General features: G+C 41.1%; 1 protein-coding gene across 2 annotated transcripts in view; it reads right to left on the bottom strand.

Annotated features, from left to right (window-relative positions):
* The window catches only part of grik4 (glutamate receptor, ionotropic, kainate 4), a gene marked incomplete at its 5' end in the record, with an annotated part of 129,517 nt that overhangs the window by 57,012 nt on the left and 49,599 nt on the right, over positions 1-22,906 (bottom strand). For both annotated transcript variants that reach the window (XM_079272652.1, XM_079272651.1), the window contains 3 exons: positions 12,720-12,773; positions 16,458-16,636; positions 22,512-22,677. In XM_079272652.1, coding sequence (XP_079128778.1) covers positions 12,720-12,773; positions 16,458-16,636; positions 22,512-22,677 — 399 coding nt within the window. The remainder of the gene's footprint in view (positions 1-12,719; positions 12,774-16,457; positions 16,637-22,511; positions 22,678-22,906) is intronic.

Genomic DNA, 22,906 nt, shown 5'->3' on the forward strand with positions numbered 1-22,906 from the left:
TGTGTCGAGGTGATACAGAATTCAATTTCACAAGTTTATTGTTCTGGTAAAGTTGCTTGTCCCATATCTGCGAATCTGAATGAATGGAGGCAATATCCCCTTAAATTAATAAATAAATAAATGAATAAATAATAAAATAGCACTTCAGATCAACCTCGCCCTTCATATTTGCCATGCACTATATGGTACAGAAGATTTATTAAAAAAAAGAAGAAAAAATAAAAGTCTTGTCAGTCAAACTGCTTTAGAGGGCAGCCACTGTGACTGTGAAGATGATTGGGATTTAATTAATTCCCCTCCACGGCTTATGTAAAGTTCATATTTCCCTGTTTAGACACAGAGTTTGAGAATCAATCAACTGATTAATAGAAAAGGTAATAGGTTACGTGGACGGTGACAACAGAGAGCTGCATCCAGCCAGAATATAAACGATGTCATTATTATGTCACAACAAGTGGCTTTTGCCAAATAATGTCCGCTTGGTTCTCATTTGTAATGCAACCATGCCAACTTACATCATTAAGAATTACATTTATTGCGTTTAAGCTGTAGACAGCGGTATGAATACGTGTTGCTATAAACACAGCTATTCCCCAGGTAGAAGGACATGTTATTTAATTTGGTAATTTCAAAGTATTTTTTAAGACCAAGTTGAGCTGCAGCAGGTTGAAGGAAACTTTGGCTCTGTTATTATCTCAAATTGGGATTTATACTTGACACAAGAGTTTAATGCCAATCCAGTCTACGGTTTCGATGAGGGAGAAGATAAGGTGTGTATCCTTTATTCATTTTTGTCCCAGGGGCACTGCTCTGCTGCTGACCCACTGCTTCACCTGGAAAGTTTGTTCATCCATTTACCAAAGATGGACAGGGTAACCTTCCCTGGAATTAAATGTAGAAATGCTCATATACAAGGTCCATTTCCTTGAAGTCATGAGTCACTACCAACTTGTCAAAACAGCAGTAACGTTGATTAAATCCTTCAGGGAGCTTACTATCCAAGCCTGAGTCGGGATTTCTAAACCTACAGTTCACAATGTTCATAAAGTGTTCCATATTTGATCTGTTCTTTCATGTGATTACTCGGTGTTGTTGCAGTTTCCATGTGTGTAAAGAGCTTTCTGATGAAATAATATTTTCCCTGTGATATGAAGGCTGAGTATGACGCTCCATTGACACTTTCAAACAGTTCTCTCTGCTTCTTATCAGATTGCACAGACAATTAATAACCTGAGTCTCATTCATGTCTTAATCATTTATTTATTGCCTTATTTTCAAGACAATCTGCTTTATTAAATCACCGTCTCTTTAATTGTGGGGCTCGCAAGGATTGACGGTACAAAGCTGATGTAACGTTTTGCAGTTGTGGTGCATTATTGCTGGTTAAGGGATCACGCAGGCATCCGCTTCAGACACCTTTCTACACTGATTGAACATATTGTCTGATGTCAAATAGAAACGTTCCCTGCATGTTTCCACTCAAAGCTCATTAATGTAAATGTTAAATAAGTTGTAAAATGCGCATGGTCACCTTGGTCACCTACCTCCCAAAAAGGTAAATGTCTCTTTTAAGTGTCGCGCTCTGACTTTGCCATTTTCTCACAAAAAAAGAGAACAATGACAAAAGCATTGGCATTCAGTGTTCATGGAGGGCATTCATGAATCATTTATGTCGAATTTTGAGGGTTAAAGTGGGGACGTGAGGTCTCTCCATGTTCAGACAATTATAAATTGATTCCTAAAGAGAACTAGAAATGAGCACTGACAATAACGGAAACAAACGGCAGCCTACCAAGAAGAAAAATGCATTTTATTATTGAGCAGTATTTTGGCTGCCTTCGTGGAGATGGTGGAGTCTGTGTGAGAGACCAACGAACTGGCATGTTTAATATGTGAGCTAATTAAGCTTCCCTGCCTTATTACCCCAAACATAACTTACCAGTGATATCAAAACATACTCTGAGACGGCTTGTTTACCGTAAAATTACAAGGCTCGAAGTTCCCCAGTCTGTTTTTATCTTGAAAGATTAGCCAGATGGCGGCTGGATGTTTGTGTAAATGAAGGTAGACAATTGTGTGTAGTGTTCCACCTCTCAGACTCAGGCCTTTGTATGTGTGAGCAGTTCTGGCGTATTGATTTCTCTGTGTCAGCCCTATTACCACAAGCTCTGCCTCTGAGCCCCGTGTCTGGATGACTCAGTGTTGACAATTGTATTACAGCCTATTATCTTCCAAATCCCAGGGCTTGAGTCGCAGCTCACTGTAGGGTCTTCTTTGGAAAGTTGAAATTGCCTGCTGGTTTTATACTTCCTACTCTACAACTTTCTTCCCGACATCATCTCACAATCCCATGTCCACCCGGCTACCACTGTCATCCCTTTACGCTCTCCCTTTCATTTCCTCCTTCTTCTTTTCTCCTCCTCTTTACTGCTTATCTACTTTATGTCCACATCCGTCCTCTTTCTATTTCTTTTTCCTTCTCTCTCCATCTTTTCACCTTTCTAATCCATCTCGAATCTGCCACGTACTCTATAATGAACTGGAACCTTGCCAACACAAAGCCACCGCAAGCCAAAAATCATTTGGCTTTTTACACCACTTAATGTGAAATCAATTACAAACCTACATGCATGCTTTGTTAAGAGTGCTTCTATTTAGTGGGAATTTCTCACTGTTACGCGACTAAAATGGCAGCATCTTTGTGGCTTGCAAGGACGCAGATACTCCAGCGTGTGCAGATGCGCTACTTTACAATAATGAGTTTGTTCATTTCTAATGAAAGGAACAGTAGGTAACATTGAGGGGGATCTACTGGCAGAACAGGAATATAATATTCATACGTTGTTAATATGTTTTCTTTTGCAAACAAGAAACGTGTTTGAGCTGTTTATGGTAAATGGACTGTGCTTGTATAGGACTTTTCTAGTCTTTCCGACCACGCTTTCACACTACTTGTCATCATTCACCCATTCACACACTGATGTCAGGGGCTATGTGACACCTGCCTATCAGATTCTATCACATTCATACACCGTAGGCACAGCTACAGGAGCAATTTTGGGGTTAAGTGTCTTGCTCATGGACACATCGACATGCGACGAGCAGGGGATCAAACCGCTGATCCTCTATATTTAGCGGACAAACCTGTTGGTTTTTAGGACACTGTTCTTAAAAACGATGTGGTCTACACCTGACACATAGCAACAAATGTATATTTGCACGTGTTCTTTAGCGCCACATAGTGTGTACAGGAAGTGTTCCGGACCTTTCCTCACGCAAAGGTCCGGAACATCAAAATAATGTCGAACTTACGCTATGATTTCGTGTCATGATTATTGAAGTGGCCAGCAGTTGTATTAACATAGGTAGTCAACAACTGAATGTCAAATTAAATAAAGAAAGTTCAATAAATGTTCTTCTTCCATTGAAATTACAGTAAGGGCTGGATTTTAAAATGTGAAAACATTACAAATAAAGTACTTCATTTTTGAAAAAAATAATACAACTGATTTGTCTTTGCCCTGTAGCTTTAAATTCAGTTAATTCAGGTGTTAAGTGTAAAAGCCAGGACATTATATTGTTCTCATCTTCGAATAAGAGAAATTTGTGTGCAGGGACTTCATCTGTGGTTATTGATTCCACTTGTTGTTTCAGCTCTATTCCCAGTCTGTTTACATCATTGTTGCAGTGAATGAATGTGTTCGGATTCTGCACTATGTTGAAGCTGCAGCAGCATCCCATCATGGCAAAATGTGAGGTCTATTCTCAGATTCCTCCGTCTGCTGTTAAAACACTCAACTTTTCGTTTTTTTAGTGAAACCTCTCCAGCTGACAAGTGAACACATGATATTAGATTAGATTAGAACACTTTATTAATCCCCAGTGGGGAAACTCTCAGGGCATTCAGGTGAAAACTGCAAATATATTTTCGTGAGAAGTGAACATCTGTGTCTAGATCGAGTTTAAATCCCGTAAAAGTGACAATCTGTAAGATTTTCATTTAAATAAAAGTCTGTTGAGTCACTATCTATTGCCGAAGGAGTTACCAATGGTTACTGAGCCCATCACTTAGCCAGATAAATCAATCCAGACAGGAAGTTCAACACACAAACAAGCTGAACTGACAGCTAAACTGATAGCTGAGCTCATGTCCACTCAGGATTAGCAGTTTCTCTTTGTGGTTCTGTCCTTCGAGCAGGTGAGGTCTGTTATTAAGTCGTCATACTTTAATGAGATCATTAAGAATATTTGGACACTAAGACATCAATTAACTTTGGATTATGTCAATGGTGCATTTTTAGAAGCAGTGGGCTGCTTGCTGTAAAGCGGGGAGCAACTTGGGGATCGGTTTCTTGGTCAAAAACACTTTGACATGTGGATAGTAGGAGCAGATAATCAAACCGCCAACCTTGTGGTTAATGGACAATCTGCTCTACCCGCTCTACCCACGGAGCGACAGCCGTCCCTCGCCATGTGCTCTTCCGAAGGTGCTGTGCTGCAGATGATTTGGGACTCAAATGTATTTTTTCTATTTTGTTTTGGCTTTAATTTCAGTTTTTGAACGGTTTCTGCCTGTGCGTGTACTGTATGCTCAACAGCTTTTATTCCCATCACAATGCACAACACCCTGCTGATCCAATTAAAGTGCTTGCAGAATTGGCAAAATTGTTGACTGGGTTAAAGGCAGCACAAATTATTTACAGGACAACACTAACACTTACATTACTTCCAAAACCAAATGGGGGAAGAAGATAAAAAAGGAAGGCTCACTGACGCAATAAACCAAGTAATTTAAAAGCATTTTCAAACAGCCTATTAATGCATTCACAGTGCTGGCCACGAAGGACAGAAAACAGCTGCAAGGGATGACTAAGACATCCTCCATTAACTATGACGCAGTGAAAACAGAAACAAAATGCTTATTCAAAAGTCAATCCCAATATGGCAACACGATCTCCATCTTTCTGGTACAAAATTCCACAGTGAGCACCTGTCACCATCAATTCATCAAATACAGAGCTGAGCCAGCAAGATGAAATCACCTTTGCCCGTCAGCATAGATTAAATCGTTCAAGTTTGTTTTGATCAGCGAGCTTAAAACCCTGTGAGCTGCTCTCCCTTTGCATCTCTCTCGCACTACCTCAAAAATGAAATTTTCTAGTTTTCCCGACCACTCAAGTCATCATTCACCCATTCACACCCATTTATAAACTGATGGCAGGGGATACCATGCAAGGTGCCACCTGCCCATCAGAAGTCTAACATGTACACACCGTAGGCACAGTTACTGTGGGGATCGAACCGCCGATCCTCGTCCTTCTTTTGCCTCTGTATTTTTTTTTCTGTCTCAGTATTTCAGCCACACACTACTCCACCCACTGCCAGCCATACAGGTACAGCAACCGTTTTCCTGCAAATCTTTTCAATGAAAAGAAGTTATAAGTAACACATTTCTTGACTTTGAAGGGTTCTTTTTTTTTTTTTTTTACAAAATTCCCTTTGGCTTTTGTGCTCTAAGCTGTTCTTCTGTTAAATTCAGCTGAGATTATAATGAATAACTAACTGGAAAACAATGATTGTTTCAGATTCCAAACATATGCTCGTGAATGCAATATTCATGGTGTTTTGGGCCTCCACCAGCCGGAGAATTATTCTGGGCATATGGTCTCTGCCTCACAAATGCCAGATTGTTTTGATGTATGCAGCTATTAAAGGCTTTTAAACTCAGCTAGTGTATCAATCCCAGCATGCTGGACAAAGATATATGGTGTCATGGTCATATTGGAATGAGGGAAACTAGGTGGCCACTGGGAATGATGTAAGTGACAGTTTGGTGGCCTGCGCAAGAGAGATCACTTGGATACAATCCAAGAATCTACACTACAGTGAAGTATCCATACATCTATCGGAGGAGCTGTAATTATAGGGTTTTCATGTCCAAGCTGCAGTAGAATATTGTGTTAAATCATTTATCCAATTTTGCTATTACATCCCAGGTTCATAACAATTCTGTAGGCATGACATTTGGTAATGCTCACTCTCTCCTCCTCCTCCTCCTCTCCTCCCAAACCACACTCACTGAGAACATCGTAATTAAGAGGCTGCAGAAGGCTTTAGAGCTCAGCCTGAATTTACGTGGCAAATGATACAAGCATGAAATGACTTATGGCCAAAAACACTGCATGAACATTCCAGATAGAGAATAATCGGTGTGCCACTAGAAATGGATTTCATTCCAGAGTGAAGCTGTGAGTGAGGCCTAAAGGTTTTATCCTGGTATACCCTTCCCCTCGTATATAGCGGGGACGTCATTAATTACTTCATGTCATTAGAAAAATCAATATGCAATTTACAAAAATTGCACTCAATCAGAGGCTACCGGAGTCTGTCGGTTCTTTCACAGGGCTGCCACGGTAGATAAGAAGTCGAGATGATTGGTCTTTCCTTCTCAAATTGTCAATTATGATTATCAACACTGATGGCTCTGTTTTATCTGGGGCACAGAAGATAATGTCTTTACCATTTGCGGGCACAGCAACCCAAGGAAGTGCCACATATGTCTCTTTAAAGCTGCACTAATCCACATTTTATACAGACAGTGGATCAGATGACAACATACTGTGGAATGTGCAAAGGGTCATTCTAAGTTACAAACCCAACTCTGCAGTTGCCCCCAAAGCTACAAAGCTGTATAGCATCTTTAAGCTCATTATTTAGGCTCTGTGGTTCAACTTTACTGTTTGGTTCAGTCCCAACCCTTTCATCATTGTTTCCAGCAGCAGCAAATCCTCTGCTATATAGGCAACCTGCCCGGCACCAATCAGCAGAATGATGATGTTACATAGAGTCAGACGCTTCCCTTGGAGCTAGTCGACACCAAAAAAAAGAGCTAGAAGTAGAGTGAAAATTTGACATCAGGTGGACAAAAAAACAACTCAAAACTAATTGTAATTTTGCTCAATACAAAAAAAACACATTACGTCAGCTTCACAGACTTTCTGCATGGAGACAGCCTCCCATTGCTGTGGAGAATTAAAGTGCACTACAGGTAGGAACCAGCTTTTCAGGACAGTAATTGCTAGGTTTACTCCAAGGCACTTACTGAACATATTCATGCTTTTTCTAAAGCGCAGTATGCAGCTTTCCTATTTTTTTAACGTTTTTGTACTATAAACTGTATATAGACATTGTGAAAATAGAAAATGAGGCAGAGCAAATAAAGCTCAGAGGTGCAAATCTTCACTTTTCAATCTGTTGTCCTTGGAAACTTCTTGCTAGTGCCTAAAAGTTCTCATGATATTTTCCAGTCAGTTTACATACATCTGAATTCTGCTGTTTTTGATTAAAACTAGTGTTTGTGGAAGTTTGCCAACCACAGTCCTTCATGACCAGGAATATATAGATAGATTAATACCAACACAAAGATATTTTAAAACGTCACCATTTTATCCGATTAGACATTTGTGTGAAATGTTACGTGGAGGTGAAACAACTGTTAAACAACTGTTACTTTTACTAATTTAACTACGTCAGTGAGGGCAGGAGGTTTGACCTTCTGATGACACATAATTAAACTCATGAACTAACGAATACAAGCTTCAGTGGGAGGTTCAGATTAGAGTCACTGACCACCAAAAACGACGTGTCTTGGGTGGGAACATTCACTGTCACATTCTGATGAAAGAAACATCAAATCCATCTTAATTGGTGTCAAGAGTTTTCACTTTGACAGTGGCTATAATTACATGATGGAGCAAGTGAAAGTTAACCAGAGGGTTTGCAGTAAATTGTTAATTTCGGGAAAAGTAGAGACTGATAAATAGATTCAAGATGTAAGATATTTTACTTGAAGAAAAATAAAATGACTGAGGTTAGTTATTGTATACATTCACCTAGAGGGAGCTGATAATAACTGGTTTGAATAAATGGTTTGATGCACTGTATGCACGGTAAACGAAGAATAAATTAAATTTGAATTTAAGTAAATGCAGACCACGTTTAACAACAGAAAAGCTACATCAAAACATTCATCTACAAGCTCTCACAAACTGGTGCGGTATAATCCAAGTCTCATTTATCCAGTTCTCTGAAACCGCACTTCAGTCTCACTTTTGTGCAGGCGCGGTACTTGTCCATTCGAGTTCAGACGAGTCCAAAGTGCTTTAAATAGTACGCTTCGAGTAAAGATGTATGTGTTTGGAAAGTAGTGAGCATATGACTGGAAATAAATACGAGTTTGATTATATCGCTCGGGTTGTGTGAGATTTTGCAAAACGGATGTTGTGATATAGTTCTGGTGTTATGCCGTGTTCACACGAATAATTCGCAGTGCTGTTATTTGATTCTTCGTTTGCCGTGGAGGCATCCATAATAACAATATTTTCTTCTGGAATTCAAGGAAACATGGGTTGAGTAATGGATATATACCTGGCCATTTTGAGGATGAGGTATTCCTTTAATGAAATATGTGAAAAAAGCACATTATGTCACTGTGTTGAAATTGATCCTGATTGAAACAACTATCTTTTGACATACAAAATGGTGTCCCACAAGGTTCCATAGTGGGTCCTATTTCATCAAAATAATTTGTGTTGCAATGTTAATAATACAAAATGTTCCGTTTATGCGCACGATACCATAATGTTATATCCTAATTGAAACAAATTAAGGATTTCCGTTTTGTATATACGGTATAAATACAGTGACATGCTGGAAAAGCTCAAATACGAACAAATAGTCTTTGATCTCATGTAAGATATGAGTTTCATATCATCCCTCTTACCCAGCTCTCCAAGCCAATGACGCAAAACAAATAATAAATACAATTTTGGTATACTTAAGACAAAGGAAAAAATTGTCACGTGTTGTACAAAGTGCGGCCGTTTATGTTCCTCCGGAACAGTTAAAAAGATCAAAGAAGCATACGGTTACATGAAAAAAACAGAGTGTACATTTTTTAAGGATTTCTGAAAAATCTAAACTGTAATCTAAATGCCAACTGATATCAAAGCACCAACAATGATCGAACAGCAAACATTCAGCACTGGCTTCTAAAGACACCACACTGAGAAATGCATCAGGCAATTACATCATATTGCTGCTGCCTTCCTTTAATATAAGCTTGTCATGTTGTAAGAGTGAGATAAAGACGTGCAGTTAGTTGCTCATTCTTCTGAACATCATAGAAATATTTGAATCCAATATTCTTATTAAAGTGGTGCAGAATTATTTTTGCCTGACAGTATTTGTTCTATATAGTTTGAATAATTGTGTTAATTTAAAGGATCGTTAAGGGGAAATAAATGTATCAGGTCACAGGTCGCCTCATATAAACGATTTTTCAGGGGGAAAAGGACTTCAGACATGTTATTTGCTCCCTGAGATAATGGAAATATCTGAATTGGAACACCCATTAAGAGTGCACACACACACACACACACACACACAGAGAAAGATTAGTGTCCTCTCTTTCATCATTGCCATTTCTCTTTTTCAGGTGTTGTGTATTGTGATGCGGTGCTGTCCAAAGTACTGAAAAAGAGCGACCGTTTCCTACCGTTTCCTACCGTTTCCTAGCTTACTTGCTTTCCAGCCCTTATTCTAATTTCCCCCCAATGTAGCAATCCACAGACAGAAGCAAGAAGGAACATGGATGTCTAGGGACAGTCAACAAGAGAGAGACAGAGAGAGACAGAGAGAGACACAAGCTGCAACCAGCTGTTTCTATCTGCCTCTGCTAGTTTTAGAGAATCCTTCATACATTTAAAACATAACGCGCTCTGCTTGTGTTCATGTGGATGCTCTGATTAAAAAATGTATTTCTTTAATCAGCCTTGCTGAGGCTATTGCCAAAATGTTGCACCACTGGTCCGGCAAATGTGGATAGTGCAACTTTGTCAACATGTTGATTCATTCATACACACTAAGGACATTGGTTGAAAGCAAATGAGTTATTTTCAAAATGTTGCTGACAATATTAATAGGCTGATATGTTTACCAAAATAGACTGAACACAGTATCAGGATTTCTTTAGAGAAACCAAGCAAATCTATGCAAAATCAGACATTAGGCAACTCCATATGGAATGATCCTTTTTTTTCAGCCACTGCGATGATTTGACTGTGAGATTGGCAGTCGAATCGGCTCCTTAGATCGAATCATCGACTATTGGGGGTCACCGCCATATTGATGTTTTCCTTCTTTCCTTTAAATAATGGCTATTTTATCATAGATGAAAAACAGTATGATTCAGATACCAAGCGCATTATTTGCATTTTAACTTTTGGTATCCAAAAGAAGAAGAATTTAATGATTCAAATTTCAATTTAGTCAATGTCCTAACAGTGTTACATGATGTAGTAACGGACCTTGTTCATTTTTAAATCAACGCACATTTTGATTCTAAGCTGTTTATTTCTATGATTTCAACACAAAGCACTGACGATGACAAACACCTTGAAGTGACGATGGTGAGTTTGCAGCATCCTTTCACATTTGAATGCTTCAGAGATGCAGCACACGTACCTCGCTGTTTCTGTATTTCCATGTAAATCAGGTAAATTCTCTGGTAAATCTACCCAAGTTGTCAGAGCAAATCCCATATGCGCCTTATTACAATGTAACCAAGGCTTGACTGGCATAACCAAGTGGGCGACCTAAGGTTAAGGTGTGGTAGGGATCGGTCAACTGGTGAAGGTGAAAGAGCAAAGTCATAGTTGAAGGAAAATCATTTTGACTGGAATGTGAACCTCTTCACGGCGCTATGGAAACAGCACATTACGTCGTGCTTTGGCACTGAATGTTCAAAGTTGATTTCAAGATCTTTGAACAAATGGCAGATGCTGTCATTTTTTCTGAACAGGACAGTCTCCCAAGCATCCAATTATCCAATTATCGCCATTGTCAGAGATGTTCTATCACAGTGAGTCTCGAGAATGGGCGTACAATGGACTGAACTATGAGATAAAACAATGAAACTTGCTCCGACCCTCTTTTGTGTCCGTGTGTATTCAATGCATATGTGTGTTCGTGGTAGGCATAATGCACAAGCAGCAGAGCCATTTAAAAACACAATAAATAGGATGAATCACTTATTACGACAACGGAGGAGAGAGCAGCGCTTCTATTTTTTCACACACAGCTTCTGCATTAAGTCCCAGGCTACCGGGGGCGCACTGCTGACCATTTTAATGGCGTTAGCTGAAGCTATTATCGGTGCCGTCACTGAGCAATGGTAGGATTTTAAGAAAATGGTGGCGATGGTAGCAGGAGGAGGGATGTAGGTTGGGTCATCATCTAGTATCTACAGTGAATCTGTGTCCTATGCTGTGCCCTCCAGCAGACACCAGAGCAGAGTGATGAGGGAGCTTATTTAGTTGCAAAGGAAAAGCAAAGACAAGAAGGTTAAAGAAAGAGAAAAAAGAGATGCAACAGCAGAAGCGACTATGTCAAGGGCTGTGGAGGAAAACATGAATGTCGCCCACTCTTAATGAGTCACACATCAGCTGGATATGAATCATCTCCACAGCGCTATTAGAGCAAAGTGTTTCGAACCTCATTAATTTCCATTAGGGAGCAGCTATGTGGTAAGTTTACTATTGCATCAAATTTTCTCCAAGCCACTATCTTTATGATCTAACCAATCCCTTCGTCTCTATGTGACAAAACACTATTACTCTCAAATTTGGGGTCATTCCCTTTCATTTCCAGCATGAATGTGCACATTTCGAGTGGCAGTGACTCATTTCAAACTGTTCTGTCCCCAATCTGCATCATACACAGTACAAAATAATATGTAAATCACTATTCATTTACTAAATATACTACTAATGTAGCATTTATTCAACCAACTTCTGTCCCCTCTTTTGAAAGCATTGCCATTGTAAATCACATGTAACATGCAGTATGAAGTATCACTCACAACGCTACATTAAGTCGAATTAACCACGGTTAAGAAGTAGCTTTAAACTACTGTGCACTGTAATGCAATGTGATTTCATCCAACAGTTCATGGGCATTATAGAACTGCTTTTTTTCTAAGCCTCCGTGTTAATCCACATTGCAAGGGTTCAAGGCTAACAGTTGCAATCAACTATGCTAATCAACTGAGCAAACGAGAACCAATTAAGAGCAACATGTTGTAGAGTGTGAGCTCCGTTTGCACGCAGACATGCAAAGCAACCATAACTGGTGAGTAAATCACCTGCAAAAATCATTTTACAAAATGTATGTTGAGTTCATTCAAACAGAAAAAAAATGCAGAAAGGAAGAATGGTGGAGAGGGAGGATGTGTGGAGCTCGTCCTCAACTCATTCATGGATAGAAATGAACGTTGACAATGAGGGCGACGGCTTCATCGCTCATTAAATGGGAACTGTGAGGAACAAGCTACTGCAATAACGACAATAGTGCTCTGCGATTATAATAATAATTATTATGTACGCGTTTGGTCCAGAAGGGCAAACGGGTAGCGAGTATGGCCGGTATGTGTCTAATTTGCAGTCACACGCAGTGAGGGAGAAAATCAGCTGTACTTTAATTCCCCTGTCATAGCTCCTATCTGCTTAACTCCATTCAATCATTCATTCAAGTGAAGAGCACCAATTAAAGTGTACTACTTCAATACACTACAGGAGCACAGCATTGGACTACTGATGGGCTCTTGCAGGTGTGAAATCTATATTGCCTTTAAATACCCACACCATTCCCCGATTCCTTACCAGAGAGGTGAAGATGTAGGTGTAGTAGACTGACAGCATCCCCAGCTCTGATGCCTGCAGAACAAAAGACAAGAGGGACAGGAGGGACCAGATAAATAAAAAATGGAAGAGAAAGAAGGTGTAAAAAAAGGTGAAACGGAGGAGGGGGGGGGGGAGAACAAAACAAAACAAAAGTGAATCCAGAATAAAAGGGCGGGGAGAGAAGTGATTCAGTGTCACTCCAGCTCCACTCTGCAGCAGACAGATCGAACCCACATCTTGATAAGATACCGGTACACTCTTATCTGACGATGGCAGTCAATGGAGCAATTAATTTCTGAGATGCATTAGTATGCTGCTCGATACTGTCTTACAATTTGATTAAATCAAAGTCACAGCGAGGAGCAGTTGTGAAGGGCAGGGTGAACTTTTCAGTGTTTCATTTCATTAAAGTCATTAGCAAAACAGAAAATCATCGAGCTACGCCATAGGCTTCTGTTTCATCACGCTGCGATCCACATTATGATTAAAACCAATAAATGTCAAGTAGTTTATACATTAAACCAAGAAGTTTTTACAAAAAGCATCGGAGTGAAATTTTTCCTGAACATGAATTAACCCAAATGTCCCTTTTAAGATGCTACTCAGAGAGTATGTTTTCCACACCTGGCTGCACGGAAATTTGCATATCTCCATCATAAATAGCTTTCACACTAATATTATTCTAAAAGTTGTGTAGCACCAGAAAGAGTTCAATAACAGATATTAAGCTGTCATATCTGCAAAAAGTGTAACCTCTGTGTGGGTTTTTGTGTGCCATTCGGAGTACATGTCACTCAGTAGTTGAACATTCTGCTTAAGTGTTCTGAAGGAGCATACATAATTAAACAGTAGGAAGTAGAAAGACATCACTTATACAGCAAAAACATCCAACTCCATCTTTCATTATTAAACTCTGAGTGACCTCACACGATTTCTTCATAACGTTTCTCCTTTTCAGTTCATTAATCATGCGATTACTCTGAAACTACGAGCACGATGTCAATGAAAAGGTAATTATTATGCTTCAGGAAAGTTATTCGGTAATCTTGGGGTTACACCACTGCAAGAAAAGTGTGCTAATGGCGCAAGGTGGTTGAGCATTTCCGTCTTTACCAGTACCGTCATGTAATATGCCAAAATAATTTTTGTTTAAAACCTAAAAAAAAAATGAACGAACATTGTCAATAGAACGTGAAAAGGTTACAGTGTGGCCACACGTGTGAGAGACGGACCTTAAGTTAGCTGTTAGCTTGAATTCAGCCAGGGAAAACCCCAGCACCGGGGCTCTGTTCATGGGGGACAGCCCTGATTCCCTGCCGGACCAGGTAAGACCCAGCACTTACACCGCTGTGCCTCCCGGCATTGGGATTTGTGCTGGCTGAATAAGAGTTGCTGCGGTTTTTTTTCTTCCAGTTTTTGCCACTTTGGATTTAATCCAATGAACAAACTAAAGTTTACACGGATCATACATCCCCGGATCAGTGTCACAAACATACAGATGGAGTCAACTTTAGGCCGGCTCCACACAGGAAGATTATAAGATCGCAATGTTATCTCTGACTTTTGGCAGTTTTCTTGCCCTGTATTAGTTAGTCGTCTTTGTTTTCCTCTGAGGGATGACTGTAAACTGAGATTGTGTGGACCCAGTGGTGAAATACTGCCCCCTATTCTTTGGAGCATGTTGCTACATTTTACACACTGCACCTTTAATACTGTACCAAACAGAAACTGCCATTATAACCCTTTATATTATTATTTATATTACATTATACACCCTTTGGTTCCTGTCCACATTTCATTCAGAAGACACAATGTAACCAAAACAAGAAATATATACTTTTGGTTTCCTTGTCTTATTTTTTTCCCACTTTTTGATCTGCTTGTTGTTCTACTGCTGCTTTGGTCAGAGTGCACACGGTTTGCACTGCCCCCATAAACTGGGCTCACTATCTGTCCCACTCTGCTTCTGTACGTGCACAACAGTGGAGGGCTGACTGCATGAGATTACATTCAGAATGCTAACACTGCTGACCTAAACCCCTCTGAATGCTAAAACCTCAGAGAGTGAGACCTTTGTCTGACGAGGGTTTGATGTAAGATGTAAACAGACAAATAATGGGGGGTGTCTTGCATGACAACAGACAATTATCTCCCTTCAGACAAGATGGGCGCTCTCATCATCATTTTAGAATGTCATAGATGCCGGCGCACAGCTTTGATATGCTTGGCAACTAGACACTCCACACGACAAAGAGAGAGACCGACACATGAAGGAGACAAAAGAGCGAGAGATGGAAGGGTGCACAAGGCCACGGCGAGGAGGGAGGTGTGAGGAAACAAAGTGGAATTGTCTTCTCCGGGGCAGAGAACAGAGAGCGCAAAAAAAGACAGCAACTCCATATTGCGACTGAAGAGACAGGCGGCGGGAGAAGGGGAACAGAGGAAGAAAGACGTCCCACTGTGGGCTCCCGCCGCTCCGTGGCCCAGGATTGCCATGGTGACTGAATGACCACTGATGGCCGCCTGAAGGGGAGAGATTGAGACCACTGCGAGTGAGAGAGCGAGACTATAACTGAGAGAATGAGGGAGAAGGAAGAGAAACATCCCTCCACCTCCCAACGCCCCTCAGTCTCCAGCTATTGTCACCTCCACTCTAGCCATCCATCCGTCGTCTCCTCGAAATAATGAGGTGTGTAACAATTACCAAGACGCCATATGCTGCTGCCCGACACCCTCGCTTTCTCTGCTGCCACGATCACACATCAAGGCTCTTTACAAACATACGTCTCCAGTCAGGAGAAGCATTATGTTGGAGTCAAGGTTTTAATAATGTTTAGAGACGCTTATTATTCATACGGCACATTAGCGGAGCAAACGCATACGGGCCATATTTCATGCTACCGATATAAGTGCTAACTAAAGTTCCCGATGAGTTTTTACTTCACATCATGAATATTACAGCCTTGCATTGTGCATTCACAGTTATATTTCTGTGTAAACGGTGTTTTGGGAGAACGGATCAAAAGATTCATAACAGATAAGGACATGGAATAATCAGTCCACTTGATTTGCGTCACTGATTTCTCGAACAGCTTGCTTTAATCCACAACATGCACTGTTAGAAAGTAGACACAAGGGGCTCCTTCATTTTACAAGTCTGTCCCTACTCACACTAATCCACCTAACTGTGCAGAATGGGAGATGAATCATTGGAATACAACTTGATTTATTGCTCTCATCCATATCGTTTGATGTAACAGGTTTGTTTGACAAGATTACCTCAATTCCTTGGCCTTTTATTTTGCAGTAGACTTCAGACTCTGTAACCCTGTCTTTTAAAAGCTCTTCTCTCTGCCAAAAGTGCATCAATTCCAGTAATCTGCCTTCTGATTCAAAACAGCAAATGGATTATGGCGACGAAAAAGACATTTCACATTCTATATGTTCTGCGTATGTACAACCTGTACATTTACAGGTCAAAACTCAGAACTAAGCAACTTCTTCTTCCAGTTACAGAAATCATTCTCCCTATATTCAATTATTTTTAGCTTCTTGCCGTCGGCATTTTTCAGCTACTTCAGCGATTGGAGATGTATGAGAGTGAAATAAAAGTGGAGCTTGGGAATTCTCTGTCGGTACGCAAAGCCAAGCAGCACATGAAATAAAGACAACTTATCCGTGCGAAAGTAAAACAGCGATAATGTGAGTCATACTAACCCGTTCCAAAATGATATGTGACATGGTGGCGTTGGCATCGACTATGATAGTGGCAGTCTTGTCATCTCGTATCTCTTTCAGGAGCGGGGTCGGGTCGTTGCTGTCGTCAAGCATGCGCACCGACAAAGTCTCCTTGGAGATGAGGAACTGCCTAAGGAGCTGCTCCAGGTTCAGTAAGCCTGCCGGTAAAAGAAAAAGCAACAACACATATGAGACACATTACTTGTAATGAAAGGAAGATTCTCCCAAATGGTCTTTTTTTATTTTTTTTATTGATAAAAGCGAAAAGTTAAGGAAAGTCAAGAGCATTCAGAAAATGGTGGTTTATATTGTTTATGCAATATGAACAATATACAGTATACACTGTCCTCGAGTACAAACTTGTGCCAGAAGTATCAACAATGAATCCATAAGAATGTTTCCTCGCAGAACATGTGGACTTACGACCTTTAATTACAATTACTGTAAAGCCATCAAACACAAAGGGACATTTCAGCAACTTCTCTTGCACTCTATCCCATGGTAATAGACCATTTGACTCTAGTGAGGTAAGTGGGATTTGCCCTAATTAAAGCATGGCTGACTTCATCAAAAGGCTCCCAGCTGCATTTTACCACTCGGCATCCATCTTTTAAAAGGCCCTGAGAGGTTACGGGACTAATTTTCCACATAGGAGTTATTAAACTAATTTGTGAGGTGTGTCACAGTGAGAAAACTACAACCTGAATGAGACTCTGAGAGTAGTAAACCACGTCGTGTTGGTGTGATTGTTACATTGGCCTCACCGTGGCAATTTGGCTGATCTCATCACACTCGTATAACATTACTTGATATTGGGAAGTAAAGTCATTGACTTTGCCGGGAAGGACTTACATTAGCTCAGCCTGCATCCACTCTATAGCTTTTTGCTGCTTCTTGTTCACAGCATTAGACTCTGCACAAGATGCAGCTGGCTTAACAGCACACACACACACACACACACACACACACACACACATTTCCATGCAAATAGAGTGACACATAGAAGAAAAGCTTGTATTCTCTTTTGAGTTCTGGCTGCACAACATTCAAAGGGGAGTCAGAATCTTTTTTTCACCAGGGTACTTTACAGCAGCCATGTTGCTCCTGCACTGTTTGTTCTGTTGAAACCAGTTTCAATCAAATGAACAGGCAGCTGAATGAAAAGCATCTCTTCCTTAGTATATGTACATTATATGTCCCTGTGCAGAGAAAAAACAAGCTCTGTGGGACTGTGTGCATGTTGTGCTGTAAAGTCTCTTCTTTTCCACAGAATTTGAGGCTGTATGTGTGCGTATGCGCTTGTACAGTACCTCCATCTCTATGAAGTTTAAAACCTTGAGAATTTGGACACATTTTGAAAAATGTGGATATTTTATTCTACGACTGGTTAGCTCACAGCCGCCACTCTGCACTGCTCTTATACAGCGGATAAAGCTGTCCTGACCAACAGCGTCGTCGCAACCTCATCACACTTACTGTTGGAGATGGACCAGGCCAGGTGTTAAATAGTGAAAGTTAAGGTTTGAATCTAGGGAATGCCTTATATCAAAGAGGATCCTCCCAAGTATTATACTTAGTGTGTTAGCTACCACGCTACCTCAATGGCATGGATGAATCATAGATCTGACTCTCTTTCAGGCACACAAATAAGTAATCAAGTCAGGTAACCACTCATACACCTTTCACATTATGTTACCACAGGGTACCTGCAAGATCTCACACACACACACACACACACACACACACACACACACACACACACACACACACACACACACACACACACACACACACACACACACACACACAAAAAACACACGCGCAGTTGTTTTGCAGACAAAGTACCCCAAATCAAATACTGCCACAACACAGAGACACGAGCAGTTTAAAAGCATTAACCTGTGAAAATACGGCAGTGGAATATGATACTTGACAGGTGTACAGTAGGGGAATTATGTACAATGAAACCTTCGTTCACAGACACATTTTAATACAGATCCAAAAGCCCGGATGGCAGCTGTACATTATTATGACTCGACATTTAGCCTTGAGCCGAGAGCAAAAGATACTTTTATGACTTTGTCACCGTTGGGGGAATAACTTTAAATGTTGTGGACAAGATCATGTGTAAAAAGCATTCAAAGTGTGTCTGAGCATATTCCCCTTCTCATAAACCCAAATACCGGTAACCATAACACTTCAACCATTAATTCGGACTGTAATCCCCCTGTCACGCGGTGGTGCATAGGCACAGATTGATGTTTAGGTGATGATAATCACCAAATTCCTTTTATTGCTCTGATTATTAACGAAAGTCCTCCGCAACAAAAGACAAGGCTGCACACGTGTTTCCCACAGGACTGTGGTGGGTGGACCTCGACCCTCTAAGGGTGTCCGGAGGCATGCACCCCCAGAATAAAATGTTGTACATTTTAAAGTTAAATGCATCAATCATGGCACTTGGAGAGACTATACCTATGAAGAACCTTGTGCTCTTGTCAACAATTTTGTGTTCTCGTAAACAATTTAATCATAAACACATTGGTTGAATAGATTAAAATGGCGACGACTTGGCAAAAACAACAAACAAAGCATGGTAAACGAGACTGGGTCCGTGTTTCAAGCTGGGTTACTGACATCACGACTGTCAGTGGTCATTGTCACGTGAGACCCTCCTCTAGACTACTGCTCATGATTATCAGGAGACGTCTCTTGATGCGGTTTTTTGATTTTTGATTTAAAAAAAAACATTTCATTGACGCAGGTGAGAAATCAGCCTGAATCCCTTTTGTCAGAATAGGGATAGGCTTTGCATTTTACTCTAAAGAAACATACTGCACACTTATGCACCTCTATGCAAAACAAATCCACCCACTGTCCACGAATCCAAACTGTCAATTTTACCATGTCAACTTATTAAAAAAAAGAGCAGCAGGAGAGCCAACTGTCTTTCATCTTTTTAGTGAAAAGCTTTGAAAACTACAAAGTGCGGCTTCTCCTAGAACCCCCACCATCACTTTGATTACTGCCATCAATGCCTTCCACATCAGGATCATTTGTAGCCACAGCGCAATTACAATTATCAAAGTAATTATGTAGTATTACCACCATCCCCTGTAATTACTACGTTTCTGTCATTCTTACACCTCGATATACAACCCTGGCCACAAGTTATTAAGATGCCTTTTTTCTTCCGCCTGACTAACACTGATTATTGGTTAGAAATGTCAATACCACATAGAAATAAGGATTAGGCAACAGGTCAACCCTAGAAATAGTGAGTAATGGAGAGTTGTAATTTATAAGATGACATGGACACCAGAAAAAAGAGAGCAATTAGCATAAGGCACGCTGTACAAGTACAATGAAAACAAACAGATTGTACTAAAAACCTGATACAACAAGTAAGGAAAGTGTTTTCTGCTGTAGCTGCAGTGGAACGAAGCAGTGAGCTAAAATGTCAAACCCTGGTATCCAACAGGGCCGATCAAAGGTGGAGAAATGCTTTGCAAGCATTTGAGGCCGACTGTTTTGTTGAACTAAGAAATCCTGTACCTGCACTGCAGCTCCAGTCAGAGTTCATTGGATGTTCCCTTTGCTGACAGCTGCACCAATCACCTCACTCATGAAAGTGCACTCCTTTGTGTGCATGGGAGAGAGGGAACAGCATGCATGTGAATGCATTTGGTTTACACAGTGTACGTTTGTGCATGCAGGTGAGTCCCGTGCGAGTGTGTGTGCATTTTTACGTGTCTCATTTCATTTACAAAAAGCTACAGCCACACAACATGTGGGGCCACCCAGCAGGCCTAACAATTCAACCACCTGGACCGTATTCTGGGCCAGACTTATAGTGCTGCGTCGCCGTGGATAGTGGCGGTTAGCTAGATTAATGTCCGTCCTGGTGTGCACAGTGCCTTTGGGCATGGCTCCACCTCCACTCCCGCCTCCTCAGCCATGGCTGCAAAATATCCATGAATTGGCCACGCTCTATTAGGCTGTCTCTGGCTTGGGTGATTAATGAGGCCGGCACATGTGGACGAGCCACCGACAGCAGGCTGCCGACCAACAAAATGACTGCGTCAGCTGACGGGGACGGTGGAGCTGAGCAAGCCGGAGCCAAAGTCAGATGGGTTTCAGCTGATCAGATTGACGAATACAGACCTTTACTTACACACACACACACACACACATCCAGGCATGCTGCCATTTGCCGCATTTTCTATTGAATGAATGAGGGTCACATGAGAGGGTGCAATCAATACAACCGTGTCATTTCCTGGACTGCCTCCCTCTTGTTGCCAATGTATAATTCCAGCGTAGTTACCTCCTCCCCTCTCCTCACCCCACTCACTACATTTCACCTCTGGCGAATCAGATCCTCTCCTCTTCTCTCTCATTTCGGACTCCTCTTGGTCCCATCTATCTACCTCTCATCTTCCTATCTACCTCTCATCTTCCTATCTACCTCTCATCTTCCCTCATTTCATTTATTTTCATTTCATTTCATTTCCTTTCCAGTCCTCTCTTAGCCCTCTCACACAAAGTAAGAACCTCACCACTAACCTGCACACCCCACACACATCCAAGGGAAGAAAAAAAGGGTCATGTTAAAATCTGTTTCTTTTCTCCAAACTCACCAATATTAAAGTCAGAGGGTGCCTGAAAGCTCGCCAGAGCTGTATTAATCAACTCTGGGTTGGATAAATATCACAGAAGCCCTGAATTGGAAGAATGACTGACAGGTACAGAAGCACCTAGAGGGAAAACAACTCATGATATATTCTCGATCCTTGCAGTTATAATGGGTTATGGAGTAGGGTTTGGTTAAACTTCCATTAGATATATAGTATCTGCTTTTAGTAAGTTAGTTTTTAAATTTCCGCACAACAGAATGCTATCTTTGGCAAATCGAATTATTAAGCAAGGAAGTTCTGTCTGTCTGTGTGTATGTAGTTGTACTTGACGGTTCTTAACAACGCTGAAAGCAGCACTTCTGGGGGCCAAGCAATGGGCCCATTGCAAACAGTCACACACTTTGGGCCCAAACGAGCAAAAGAGTGGAAACATTGTTTCAAAAAAAAGGTAGCCTCACATTTGCATACACTTACTGTAACATACTGTTGTCTAAAAACCCACAAGTTGAGGTTCAATACGCAAAACTCTAAGGGACAAATCTCTTCTTAAAGGTTATAAATAAAACAAGACTCAAAGAGGAAGTTGAAAGGCAGAAGAACAGAGTTAAGATCGGCAGGGCGGGCGGTTCACAGTGGCTCATTGCCATCTCTGGGCTGTCTGACACATGGTTGATGTCTCGAGCCTATTTCCTTTCTTCAAAGCCTCGTGCTGATTAGGAAAAAGGTTAGCTGGTGCCACTCAGGGTCACGCTGCCTTTGTCTCGGGAGTTGTAATTAGTGCTTGCTGGACTGCAAGAGGGTGGGAACAGGCCGTGATTTAATCTTCCTCTCTATTTACGAAAATAACTTCCCTCGAGGAGATGTTTTAAGCTTTTTTTTTAAGGTCATTCAGTTTAGTATCTTTAGAATCTAACGAGCGCCTTTGACGAGGAGGCGGTCAGATCACTGGTGGATACAGCTGCAAACTTCATCCCCCTTCATTGTTCTCCGTCTTAAAGATGTGTTTTCATCATCAGCAGGCGGTGTACACAGATGAGATTGAAAGTTGAAGACAGAGTATACATGACAGCTTAACGTGCTCTATCATTATTTTAATTCATGCATGATGGAGATGTTGAAAAAGAGTGATGTGAATGTGATTCATTTTGGGATGCAGACGTCGGGCGGGTTGCTGTGAGGCAGTTCTAACTGTGGAGAGCAGCAGCTGCTTCACACGGGAGCATGTCAACACATCTGTTCGAACACAGTCGGCGTGCGTGCGATACGTTTGTGTGCGCCAACATGTGTTGCAGGATAGCAGACATTAAACAAAAATGGTTGCACTTTGTTGGCACATTCTCCCCAGGTGTGTGTGTGATTGTGTATTTTGTTGTGACGGTGTGAATCCTCTACTCACAGTCAGCCTGTGCACAGATGAGGCAGGCTGTGGTGCCGTTAAAGAAGGTGAGAAGGCCGGCCACAGCCAGGCTGATGTCGGTGTTGGTTGGCCTCAGGTCCAGCGTGGTGAACCGGGGGTACTGAACCTTCAGAATGTCCTCCGGAGCCACCTTGACATAGGGCACCTGCACAGAGACGCTGATGTCAGACTACCATATAATAAATTGCAGTAGATCGACATTTCGCATCAATGTTCATGTTTAAAAAAAATGCAGCTGACGTCTGCAGACAGAACAACCTCAAAAAGAAATCACAACAAGAGAAAAGTGTAAATTGCAAAATATCAAATAGTGAGAAAAACCGCCAGAAAAATCCTTTCAACCTTTTTATAATGAATAACAAGCAAGGATAAGC

This window comes from Melanostigma gelatinosum (genome assembly GCF_949748355.1).
Source record: "Melanostigma gelatinosum genome assembly, chromosome: 7".
NCBI classification, from domain to species: domain Eukaryota; kingdom Metazoa; phylum Chordata; class Actinopteri; order Perciformes; family Zoarcidae; genus Melanostigma; species Melanostigma gelatinosum.